Source organism: Pelmatolapia mariae, linkage group LG18 (genome assembly GCF_036321145.2).
Source record: "Pelmatolapia mariae isolate MD_Pm_ZW linkage group LG18, Pm_UMD_F_2, whole genome shotgun sequence".
Lineage (NCBI taxonomy): Eukaryota > Metazoa > Chordata > Actinopteri > Cichliformes > Cichlidae > Pelmatolapia > Pelmatolapia mariae.
Genome location: NC_086243.1, coordinates 14,912,754 through 14,926,279, shown reverse-complemented (window position 1 = coordinate 14,926,279; position 13,526 = coordinate 14,912,754). Strand labels below are relative to the sequence as shown.

Below are 13,526 nucleotides of genomic sequence, written 5' to 3'. Positions count from 1 at the left end.
CGGGGCCGCCGACACCATGGTTATGGGACTGGGCCAGATAAGCAGCCAGAGATGGCTCCATAGGGGGTGGGTTAACTAAGCCAGCCTCCTTGGCGCCGTCCAACTCCATGTACTGTCCATAGCCGGGCACAGTGACGCGGGTAGACAGAGGTTTGTCACATGACGCTGTTAGACTGCAGACAAAGTCTGGGAACATTGGAAGCCGTTTTTTGGCCGTTGCAGGCTCTAGTGGAAGGAAAAAACCCGCGAACCGCGACGGCTTCTGAGCTGGCGGAGGAGAGGGCCAGTCCACCTGCAGCTTCTCAGCAGCACGGCGAAACAGGGAAAAAAGAGAGGTGTCATCTTGGTCGACCGGCGCTGCAGCGGCGGCACATTTGGCCGACAATGAGCTCTCCTGTTCATCCTCCAACAAACCATGGATGTCCAAGCCAATGTCCAGCACGTCATTGTCTTCCTGGGGAGTGCTGCTCCTGCATGGCTCCGGCTCGTCATTGGCTAACCCATCAACATATTCCATGTGGTCAGCCCAGCTAGTTGCGGAGACATCGACCGGATAATCCTCGTCTTCGGACTCGAACAAAGCCGGGGCTCCAGACTCGGAAAGGAGAGGGTCATGCCTTGCGACAGCCGAGCGTCCCAGCACTTTTTCCACAAACGTCACCCATCTTTCCAGGGTCGAGCACCGAAGCTGGCGACAAAACGCACAGGCTTTGGGCTCCGTCAACGCTCTCCTAGCGTGGACGATCCCCAGGCAGACAGGGCTTGCATCGTGCTGGTCGCTGTCGTGCAAAGAGAAACCGCATCCCTGAGGACAGGGGTGAACAAAAGATTTCTGCTTTGGTCGCTTCGGTTTGAAGTCCATTTCAAACTGCAAAGCAAAACGCTGCAAAGGAAAAAAAATCTAAATTAGCACTCCACGGGCGGCCTACGGAGGCTAACACCAACAGGGGCAGTTAAGCTCAGTTTAAGTTGGCAGACAACGGAGCTAACTAGCAGCAGCTAGCTAGCCCAACTCAGCAGAGGTGTTCTCAGCGAGGTGAAGAGCGTAAGAACTGAGGGATGACTGTGATGACAGCGGTAATATGTGCAGGCGGGGCCGTGCACTTGTCATCACACGTCATCTGAAGCTTTGTAAGATCCCAAAAGATGCAGGAATAAGTAGTAGGATTTAGTGTAGTGTAATAACGGCCTGAAACAGAAGATGGCAGCAATGCATGTACAAGGATGCCAGCTGCCGTTAAATGCAGAAGAAGAAGCAGTCTCCGGTATCGTAGCTGTGTCCAAATTTAGGGGCCGCATCATTCGGAGGCCGCATTTGTAGGCCGATTACATTACAGCAACCCGACGAAGGCTGTCCAAATTTGAAGACTCCTCCAAATGCGGCCGACAGATGCGTCCTCCTTTTCCCCAGATTTGAAGGATGGGTCGGGTGTATCCTTCGTGGCTCAACCAATTCCAGAATTCATACCGCAGCCCAGCCAATTCCAGGTTCCAACAATGGCGGCAGCTACTTAGTTTTAATATTACTCTTATTACTCTTTCTGGGTCACAAAATAAACTTTTAAGATATTTTCAGACGAGAATGTAGCTGTGTAAACTTCAAATATCTGCAAATAAATCAGCAAATTTCATTAAAAGTTTAATAAACGATCATCTTGTCTTTGTTTTTAGTTAGCACATACCTTAAACGTTTCAAGCTGTAAGCTAATCATAGTAGGCCCATAGGATCAGTTTCGCACGAGAGAGTTTTATTTACAAGTCCACCAAGTGTATATACAAAAAGGTGCAGGGGAAGTGCTATGTACAACAGGGTGAGGGGGGGTTCCGGGGAAATCCAGGGGAAAGGCACGCGTTCTCCAAACAATCCACACACACACGATAGCAGGTTCTCACTCCAACACTCCCCACCGGGAATCACATGGAAAAGAATCCAGGAGGTCTATAGACAGGGAGACGTGGTTAAATACAACGCACAAAGAACACTCAACTTGCTGTGGCTTGACTTTCACTGACACGTGGCAGACAACGATCCAGTGAAGAACAGCAGTCACCTCCTGGCTTAAAAGCTGATCGCCTTGATTAGGCTCAGGTGTTTCCTTTCTCCGAGGGCATGGGCCGAGGGCGTGAACCCACAATGAGTTCCGTCCCGGCGACAGAGAGGAGGAGAGAGAGAGAGAGTGGAAGTGAGAGAGAAAGATAGAAAACCAGCTGATCCTCCTGGCCATGACATATGTAAAAACAGATGCACACTGGTGCAATAACCTGTATGTTCTGCGTCCAATGGATGCATGATCTGATTAGTCGACTTACCACAAAAATAATCAGTTACTAGTCAACTATTAAAATAATCGTTTGTGGCAGCCCTAATCCAGAGCACCCCACCCAAACCCCACACCTGTCTCGCCTCCATTGCCACCATGTGCCCCCTTTACATTTCTGTCTGCCCCCTCATATATACCTTTCTAGAACCGGCCCAGGTGGAGCTAGCAAACAATAAGGAAGTTAATGAGGGTTGAATACCATAACTGTCTGTTTATTGAAAACCTTTATCATTCAAACTGTCTCAAAGAGAAAAATTGTAAAATAAAAGGGTCAAACCAAATACGAGGAACTTAATTTTCCCAGTGAGACACTGTTACAGGGTGTTATACAGTCTAAAAAAACAGACTGTTTGAGCTGCATTTCTACCGCATACCTTAGCTCTTCTTTAAAAACAAAACAAAAGATAAATGTCATAAGAAGGTCACGTCTAACCTTCACTAATGCTGTTTATGTGAGACGGTGAACTCCTGAATAAAAGTCTTCAAATTAACTTTTTCCTTTATAAATAATCATCCAGCTGGTCTATACTGGTCTGTATTCAGCTAAGAAAGGTGGATCAAATAAGGGCTTTTTAAGTAATGGCTTAATTACTGCAACACTAAAACATTGTGGTGCATAATCTGTGAATACCAATAACATGTTCAAATTTCAAATTGAAGCATTATTTCTTAATAAGACTGTCATGGTCCGGGTGAGTGGCGACGTTTTTCCATGGGTCTTAAGCTAAACTAGCGACAGTGTGAGGCTACGAAGTCGTTCTTGTGTGTCACAGTTTACTGCTTATGCTAACCTGTTGTTTTTTCCCCGTGTGATTTCTAGGCATCTTCCACTTCAACATCTCACTTTCGGCAATAATCATTCTTATCTGGACGCTGGTCTACTCTGGAATCACAGCCACAGCCCAAGCTCAGTCCATTGTCAGTTTACCTGCCTCCCTCCCTGCCACAGCAAAAGGATTAAGAACCACGCTCCCTTCTTACAATTGTCTTTTTTAAGAGTAATCTGGCCAAGGCAACAGCAGAAATTGCAACAAATATAACAATAGTTCTGCAAACATGTTTTAATTTGACAACAAGGACCGGGTTGGTTCACCATGTGTGAGAAATGAATGTCTAGAAAGTGTTTTGTTTAAAACTGCTCATGGAGCCAGTCCCAGATGACACTGGGCTGACAATGGTCATGTTTTAATCATCATCATCATCTTTATTTATAAAGCACAATCAAACATTATAATGATATTAATAGCATAAAAATTATTTCATTTGAAAATGAGTTAAATCTAAAAGCACATTAGTAGCAACAAACTCCTGCCTATATGTATTAATGTTTTCTTCTCACTCAGATATCTGACTTTTCAACTATTCTTGTCTGAACTTCATTTTAGTCACAGAGGGAATAACAAATGGCCGATGAAGGTGCTGTGGTTGTTGTCAGTATTAAAAATCCAAGGCGTCCGGACGGAGCCTCATGTACACCTGGTCTCCTGCTTCCGGCTGCAGAGTCTTGCTTATTGATATATTTAATATAGATTAATAGTATACATTACTTAATTTGGGATTATTAATTGTCATCAATCAGTTAATAAATTTATAACAAATAGTAATAACTGTTGTGTTTAATTTTCTTCATATTCTTAATATTATTTATAGCTGTTGTAATAGAATAATTGCACAAACCTGTCCAGATGTAGCAAGAACTTTAGTGAACTTAACTCAGCCCAAGTGGGGATGGGTTTGCACACAATAAAAAAATTAAAATACACAGACTTGAGTCAGAGGAGCCTACTTGACTAAAAAAAAAAGAAAAGTGAAATTGCTGCACATATTCAGACTTTATTGTTCCATTGAGACAAACTTTAAAATATTGGTTTTAATTATGACACCACCACCAAGTTCTAAAGCTGTAGATTGTTACTGTAACCCTGCCACCTTTGTCACCACCAAAAATAATCAACCAAACCCTGCATGTCAGTATTGTTCTGTGTACATTTGCTATTCAAATTATGCTTGTCTGAGCTTACAGAGGGAATAACAAATGGCCAATGAAGGTGCTGTGGTTGTTGTCATTATCAAAAATCCAGGTGTCCGGACGGAGCCTCATGTACACCTGGTCTCCTGCTTCCAGCTGCAGAGTCATGCCATTGGTGGCTGTCTCATAGCGATTTCCAGCAGCATGGTTGTACACTGTCACCATCTGCTCTCCATTCTTCATCAGACGCAGCCCCATCGGTCTAGTTGATAAATTATGACCAGAGAAGCTGAAGTAATAAACTCCTCTGACCGGAGCAGTGAAAATACCTGGAGATGATGGACACAGTTACAGCTTATATAGCATCAAGAATAATCAAAGCAGTTGAGAAATGCAGCACTTATCTAACAAATAAACCCATAAATGTAAGAATACGTATAATTATGGTAAGTTTACCTGTTGCAGGGTTGTAAGAGCCTGAGTTAAAGTAGACATGCTTGTAAGTCAGTGTGATCTCTGCACTCATTGGTCCAGTATTTCCAACATTGCCAATAGATGCTCCAAATGCCACATGGCTGCCTGGAGTTGCATGAAAATATGGGATTATTTGGGGGTTTTGACAACAACAAAACATGAACCTGTATCAGTACACTGACAATGATCTTTACATGTCAGAATAAAAACCTCCAGCTGTGTTATGTTCTTACCTTGGATTGATGATTTCAGATCTGCCAGCTGTTTCTCAGCATTATTCAGCTTGGCTTCTAGTTCTCGTAATATTAGGAAAAGTTGTTCATTTGTCCCAGCACAGAGTTGAGGTGTCTCAACAAGGGAGCGTTCACTTTCAGATGCTTTGCCTGCTTGGCCATCCAGCTGAGGGAAGGCAGCTGCACACAGAAAGAAGAGGCATAAGGTTAAGACTGCGGTCTTCATCTTTTCAAAATTTCTGTTCATCTGTGTTAGTTCCCCCACAAGACTCTAGATATATATCACAAAGACGGAAGTTTCCCTATTTTTTTTCCTTTCCAATAAACACAGCACAAAGAAAACTCAGAGACAATAATTATCTGCAATGTGATTGAGACAAGATAACACTTCATGAAAAACCTGTTTTAAGCCCCATGAATGATCCTTCTCTTTATAAGTGGTGTACATGAGTGGTTCACTGAAATAACAGCAGAAACAGCAAAAGCAACTGTCTGTCAGTACGCAATGAGCAATGTTGGACTTCTCGCTGGAAATCAGCAGCAGTAGTAGTAGACATTATAAGTAGCAATTTCAGCTACATTCTAAGGTGAACTTGAACGCAACATTTAAACTGAGAATTTTTATACTGGAGATTACAAAGTAAAAGTTGTGAAAGCATGCAAATGCAAATGCAATACAATAGTCTAACAAGCAAACCTACTGTTAGTATTAAGGCATCCAGCTGTCCTGCCCTTCTTTATCACTCATGCTCCTTGTTTGAGGTTATTTCTCTGTATGCTTATAGTGGCAATGTGAAACAATACATGTATTAAGGCTAATTTACACCACGGAGCACCGCTCCAAAGAGTCTGGCGTAGCTTTAACAGTGTCTGTGAAGCTGGATTTAAGAAAAAAATGGTTTTTTAGGGCATGTGTAGGACCATCTTGTGCCAGTACAGAATGTGATGTCACTAGCTTGGTCGGTTGGTTACTACTAATAAATCCAATTAATTAATTTAAGTTAGCTAACTAGTGACAGAACTGAGTATTTAAAAATGAAACTAAAAAATAGGAGGTTACTTTTACGCTGCCCCTGGTTGCAGCACTGAGTGTTATGTTAAAAACCAAGGATATACTGCCCACTTTCACTCAGTTTGTTAAGTAGAAAGTGGTCGTTTTTTCTTGCTGGTATGCTGATGGATACTGGGATTCCCTTTTGTGCTTTGGTGACAAGTAATGTTTGTGGTGTGATGCATGTGTAGAAACCTGTTGTCAACTGTTTGGATGTGCTTGGGAAAATAGACGATTTTATTGCATAAAACTGTGCTGAGTGGATTTTGTGAATACCTGCTCTGACAGCTGATTCTACCATTTGGTCTCTACATACAACCCGATGAGTTCAAATCAAACATGTAGTGAATAGTGTCGGACTTCAGCTTCTCCGTCTTGTGACCCACAAGTTCACCTTACTCACCTGACTAACAGGTAGAATTTTTCATTTCAGTGGAGCCAGCAAACAATAAGGAAGTTAATGAGGGTTGAATACCATAACTGTCTGTTTATTGAGAACCCGCTGTTTCAGTTGCATTTCTACCGCATACCTTAGCTCTTCTTGAAAAAAACAAAAGATAAATGTCATAAGAAGGTCACGTCTAACCTTCACTAATGCTGTTTATGTGACACAGGGAAATAAAAGTCTTCAAATGAACTTTTTCCTTTATAGATAATCATCCAGCTGGTCTATACTGGTCTGTATTCAGCTAAGAAAGGTGGATCAAATAAGGGCTTTTTAAGTAATGGCTTAATTGCTGCAACATTGAAAACTTGTGGTGCATAATCTGTGAATACCAATAATACGGTCAAATTTCAAATTGAAGCATTAATTCATGATAAGACTGTGATGGTCCGGGTGAATGGCGGCGTTTTTCTATAATGTGTGATACATGTTTCACATGTATCCCTCATGAATGATATCAAGTCATCTTGAGTCACAAACAACATTCCTGTAAGAAGGTACAAGCCGCACTTAGTTTTTGGCATTGACTTTTATAAATCCTTTATTTATCGAGTTTAAAAAAAAATCTTGTTTACATTACAAATGTCTTTCTTAAGAGTAATCTGGCCAAGGCAACAGCAGAAATTGCAACAAATATAATAGTTCTGCAAACATATTTTAATTTGACAAAAAGGACCAGGTTGGTAATGTAAGTACAATATCACAAAGTTATAAAGATACTTAAAAAAGAGGTAATTTTATATATTTTATATATAACCCATCTGTAAACCTAGTTCACCAAAGTCTATTTACCAACATATGTAAAAACACACGGAAGCATTGGAAATCACTTTTTGGCAGGTGATCACTTTTTGGCACAACGGTTTCCACCTGCAATGACTGTTAGACACTCAAAGTAATGCACCTCTTCCTGCCTGACCAATCACAGGCACGCCCTCTTTGTGTTCTAGTGTCTCTGACCTCCACTGCCCGAGTCATGACTCTCTCCCTGAGACTCCCTTTTCCCTCCTGCTGTGTAGTTCACAGCCCCGTCTGACATTTTAGTTCATAGTTTTGTGTTTGATATCGTAGTTCATGGTTGACACTTTAGCTCCCAGTCACGTTTACTTCATTGTTCATAGTTCATGTTTTTATTATTCATGTTTGGAACACTTCAGGTCTCACTTTGCACTCTGTTAATTAAGAGTCACATTTTTGTTAATAATGTTTTTGTCTTCTCGTTCTAACCTCACTTCCGTGCTGTCTGCATTTGGGTCCACTTACCTGGTTCCAGCTACTCTGCCATAACCAAGACTTCTTTGAGTGTCTTGTAGCGATGGGGTCTAATAGACATGCTGACAATTTAGAGATACAAAATTATTGAAGTCTGTTTTGAAATATCGATAGGAGAGAGGAAGTCTAAAGAAATAGCAGTTTTGCTGTACACCACATCTGCGGGACAGCTGTGAATAGTTATTTGTCCTAATAGTTAGAAAAATATTTGCAAAAAAAATTCATGCAGTAATCACTAGTTACTGCAATGCATAGCGATTTCCAGCAGCATGGTTGTACACTGTCTCCATCTGCTCTCCATTCTTCATCAGACGCAGCCCCATCGGTCTAGTTGATAAATTATGACCAGAGAAGCTGAAGTAATAAACTCCTCTGACTGGAGCAGTAAAAATACCTGGAAATGATGGACACAGTTACAGCTTATATTGCATTAAGAAGAGTAGTGGTAGTGAAATGCAGCACTTATCTAACAAATAAACCCACATGTGTATAAATACATGTAATTATGGTAAGTTTACCTGTTGCAGGGTTGTAAGAGCCTGAGTTAGTAGACATGCTTGTAAGTCAGTGTGATCTCTGCATTCATTGGTCCAGTATTTCCAACATTGCCGATAGATGCTCCAAATGCCACACGGCTGCCTGGAGTTGCATGAAAATATGGGATTTTTTTTTTGGGGGGGGGGGGGGGGGGGGGGGGGGGGGGGGGGTGTTGACAACAATATGTTCTTACCTTGGATTGATGATTTCAGATCTGCCAGCTGTTTCTCAGCATTATTCAGCTTGGCTTCTAGTTCTCGTAAAATTAGGAAAAGTTGGTCATTTGTCCCAGCAGACAGATGAGGTTTCTCAACAATGGAGTGTTCACTTTCAGATGCTTTGCCTGCTTGGCCCTCCAGCTGAGGGAAGGCAGCTGCACACAGATAGATGAGGGATAAGGTTAGCACAGCTACTGCAGTCTTCATCCTTTAAAAATTTCTGTTCATTAGCATCAATCTGTGTTAGTTCTCTCCACAAGGCTCTCTCTATATATATATAAATATATAACACAAAGACAGAAGTATTCCTATTTTCTTCAGTTCCGATAAACAAGAACAAAGAAAACTCAGAGACAATATTCATTTTGAATTACACTTCATGAAAAACCAGCTTTAAGCCCCATGAATGTAATTGTGAAAGAATACAATACAATAGTCTAACTATTAGTCTTCTTGCTGGTATGCTCATGGATAACAAAATCCCCTATTGTGCTTTGGTGACAAATCTAGTTATATTTGTGGTGTGATGCATGTAGAAACCTATTGTTATCAAAGTACAATAAAACAGTGAAACGAACATGAGGAAATAAAACCTAGTTTAATTTTCCCAGTAAGATAACGTTACAGGATGTTAAAAACAGTCTGGAAAAACAAGCTGTTTGTGTTGTATTTCTTACCTTCTTACCTTTCTTAACAAAAACAAAAAATAGATGTAATAAGAAGGTCATTTCAAACCTTCACTAATGTTGTTTATGTGATATGGGGAATTCTCAATCCCAAATAAAGCCCTGGTCTATATCAGTATGTATTGAGCTAAGAAAGGTGGATCAAATAAGGGCTTTTTAAAATGGCTTAGTTACGGCAACTTTGAATGTCTGTGGTGCAAAGTCTGGTAGTACCAAAAATATGATCAAATTTATAATTGAATCATGAATTCATTGTAAGACTTCTTTGAGTGTCTTGTTGCGATGGGGTCTAATGTTGGCAATTTAGAGAAAGACATTTTTGACGTCTGCTTTGAAACATCAATAGAAGAGGGAAAGTCTAAAGAAATAGCAGTTTTGGGGTGCCACACATCTGCGGGGCGGCTGTGAATAATTATTTTTCCTAATGGTTAGAAAAAATTTGCAAAGAAATTCATGCAGTAATCACTAGTTAATGTAATGTTTTTTTGACAGCCAGGCTACAATGGTGAAAAGAAACTTCACGTGGCCCCTTTTTTTAATCTACCAGTGATGAACAGTAAGAAGTGCTAGCTTTACACAGAGAATTTTATACAGTGAAAGACAATTTTTCCAGGACAAACAAAGGTCTTGTAGATTAGTGTAATGTGATTTCTACTTTGTAATCAGTACCATGGGAGTCAAGCATTTCTGATTTGTTGCTTTCTTTGTGAAAGGAGCCCCAGTATAAAGAGTTGTGGAGGAAGAGTTTAGGTAGCACGTTTAAACAACTACTGTGGTTTTAAAGCCAAAACTACCTGTTTACCAAGACCTTTGATAAAACTTTAAAGGTCAATAAACATAATTTATGGATTGATTTCTGGATGTGTTGTTACTGACATCTGCTGAGAATTTCATGTCAAAAGCACCTTTAGAAATACTTTTGGTGATGTGTTCAATACTTATTTTATCCACTGTATAATTTTAAACCAGTGACCATTAATTGTAACATTTGCATCATAAATAGTCTTGTGTCTATTACAGCTCAGTTTTATTTTATTATTGTATTATTATTGGATTTCAAATTTATATTGGTAAACTTTGCAACTTTGTCACAATAAAAAAAATCCTGCCTGCTCCATTTCATAAGTTGAAAATTTCCTAACTAATATTTTTTAATCAATCTTTAAACTGATTTTAGCAATCATAAAAAAGGATCTACATTTGGTATCCAAGAAAAATATTATTTCAATACAAAAAATCACCAAGAAACTGTGGCCACCTTGACCTCTGGTTGTGTCATGTTGAACACTGGGCAGATGGACTCAAAAGTTTGACATTTCAACAGAGCTGAATGGTATTTTATTTAACCAATAGAAATTTTACACACATTGTCTCCACTGTTCACCAGCCATCAATCTCAGTACAAAATGCTGAAGGATGGCGTATTTTCTTAAATGCACGTTGAGAGCAGTGGCACACAGGAGCTATAATGCGGGATGAATCCTTACCTTCAGCATTTAAGAGAGGCGGCAAGCATACAAACCATTAAATAACTAACTTTATGTCTTTAAGGTTTTGTCAGGGGTGGGCAGGTAGGACACAGATGTAGGTCTCTCAGACAAGAATGAACCTTTGTCATATTTTCTGTAGTTCTTTGCGCAGGTTTCCATTTGTTGCTGTGCACTGTTTGTGTCTTGCTTTTATGCATTTCCTGTTATTTACTCAGTAACCTTTTTGCTATTGGTTTTTGCTTTCTCTCTTTGATCTTCTCTTTAATCCCCCTAAATCACTACAATACTTAAGTTTACCTACTCCTTCATAATGTTTGTGGCTAACATATTATAATGCGACCCACGATTAAGTGCATAGTTCCCCAGTAATTAAATGGAATTTAAATGTATTTTATTTGAAATAACAATCTAACTATAATTATAAAATTTAGATGCATGCTCAATAATCAAGGTAAGGAAAGTTTATTCTGTTCATCTGGACGTAGCATTTTCAGTGTATCTTGGTGGATCTGTGGGGATGCTGTTCTGCTCATGTTGGTAATCCAAACACTTGACACTTCTGGTTTTGTGAAATGGCTTCCGTAAACAAAAAATAAAATTACCTAAATAAAAGTATTTTTTTAAAATAAAATGTTAGCACAATAGCAACAGCAAACTATTGAGTTTTTATTTAGTTTTTTTACTAAAATATACCACATTTGTTCAGTTCTCATTTTATACCTGAACAAATTTTCTTCAAACTACAAAGTATTTTTACAGATAAGGATCAACTCTACAGCCAACTGTCCTTTTTCATCTCTTTTCGCCAGAAAAGAGGTTTGATGGTTTCCATGTTTTTGTTTCATTACCAAAAACTTTTGTTGTTTTTTTATGTTTTGTGCTCATGAGTAAATTTGAACATGCTACATGCTAACATGCAAAACCACAATGCAGTTATTTAATACTAAATGTTTTGGATTTTGTTTTTTCAAGTACATATTTTTCTACTTATTGATATATTTACTATAGATTAATAGTACACATGACTTAATTTTGGATTATTAATTGTCATCATTTAGTTAATTAATTATTAACAAATAGTAATAATTGTTGTGTTTAATTTTCTTCATATTCTTAATTTTATTTATAGCTGTTATAACAGAATAATTTGCACAAACGTGTCCAGATGTAGCAAGAACTTTAGTGAACTTAACTCAGCCCAAGTCGGGATGGGTTTGCACACAACAATAAAAATAAAAATATACAGACATAAATCAGAAAACCTCTTTTATTGATTATAAGTGAGAAATCACTTCTAGACATCAAACATACACACATATATATATTTATGTTTACCTTAAAATGAGTCAGAGGAGCCTACCTGACTAAAAGAAAAGAGAAGTGAAATTGCTGCACGTATTCAGACTTTATTGTTCCATTGAGACACAAACTCCTATAAAATATTGGTTTTAATTCTGACACCACCACCAAGTTCTAAATTATTAATTATTATTAAGTTCTATAATTATGCTTGTTTGAGCTTACAGAGGGAATAACAAATGGCCAATGAAGGTGCTGTGGTTGTTGTTATTATCATAAATCCAGGTGTCCGGACGGAGCCTCATGTACACCTGGTCTCCTGCAGCCAGCCGCAGAGTCATGCCATTGGTGGCTGTCTCATAGCGATTTCCAGCAGCATGGTTGTACACTGTCACCATCTGCTCTCCATTCTTCATCAGACGCAGCCCCATTGGTCTAGTCGATATATTATGACCAGAGAAGCTGAAGTAATAAACTCCTCTGACCGGAGCAGTAAAAATACCTGGAGATGATGGACACAGTTACAGAGAATAAGGCAGAGTAGAAGAATAGTGGTAGTGAAATGCAGCACTTATCTAACAAATAAACCCACATGTGTATAAATGCATATAATTATGTTAAATTTACCTGTTGCAGGGTTGTAAGAGCCTGAATTAAAGTAGACATTTTTGTAAGTTAGTGTGATCTCTGCACTCATTGGTCCAGTATTTCCAACATTGCCGATAGACGCTCCAAATGCCACACGACTGCCTGAAGTTGCATGAAAATTTGGGATTACATGTTTGTTTGTCAGAATAAAAACCTCCAGTTGTGTTATGTTCTTACCTTGGATTGATGATTTCAGATCTGCCAGCTGTTTCTCAGCATTATTCAGCTTGGCTTCTAGTTGTCGTAATATTAGGAAAAGTTGTTCATTTGTCCCAGCAGACAGATGAGGTTTCTCAACAAGGGAGTGTTCACTTTCAGATGCTTTGCCTTCTTGGCCCTCCAGCTGAGGGAAGGCAGCTGCACACAGAAAGAAGAAGGATAAGGTTAGCACAGCTACTGCGGTCTTCATCTTTTCAAAATTTCTATGTTGGTTGTACCCGCAAGGCTCACTCTCTCTCTATATATATATCACAAAGACGGAAGTAGTCCTATTTTCTTCAGTTCCGATAATCAAGTACAAAGAAAACTCAGAGACAATATTTATCTTGAATTACACTTCATGAAAAAACAGTTTTAAGCCCCATTATTGTAATTGTGAAAGCATACAATACAATAGTCTAACTAACCTGTTGTTATCAAAGAAAAGTGTTCTCAAGCTGATCTCCCTGTTGGAGCTCAGTCTGGGGGGAGTTCTTTTTTTCTCCTCGTCTTTCCTCATGTTGTGCATTTTCTGTGGTTTCGGTTCGTATCTTAAATGCCCCTTGGGGATAAATAAAGTCTTTTTGACTTTGAAAACAGTGAAACCAACATGAGGAAATGAAACCTGGTTTAATTTTCCCAGTGAGATAATAACAAAACAATCACAAACTTTGTAATCAGTACA

The 13,526-nt window shown here is 39.3% G+C and overlaps 1 protein-coding gene across 1 annotated transcript; it reads right to left on the bottom strand.

The window, feature by feature from the left end:
- Positions 1-4,338: 4,338 nt before the first annotated feature.
- LOC135932210 (uncharacterized) lies at positions 4,339-9,891 on the bottom strand. The gene is made up of 5 exons (XM_065469581.1): positions 9,876-9,891; positions 8,496-8,675; positions 4,943-5,177; positions 4,747-4,865; positions 4,339-4,619 (listed from the first exon to the last, which is right to left on the bottom strand). Exons 1-5 carry the CDS (start codon positions 9,889-9,891, stop codon positions 4,339-4,341), a joined length of 831 nt encoding a protein of 276 aa, XP_065325653.1.
- Between the last annotated feature and the right edge of the window lie 3,635 nt (positions 9,892-13,526).

Coding starts and splice junctions, on each gene's coding strand:
- LOC135932210 (XM_065469581.1), bottom strand. Junction 4,866..4,942: donor ACATGTAAAGATCATTGTCA/GTGTACTGATAC, acceptor AACTCCAGGCAG/CCATGTGGCATTTGGAGCAT. Junction 4,620..4,746: donor CTCTTACAACCCTGCAACAG/GTAAACTTACCA, acceptor CATCATCTCCAG/GTATTTTCACTGCTCCGGTC.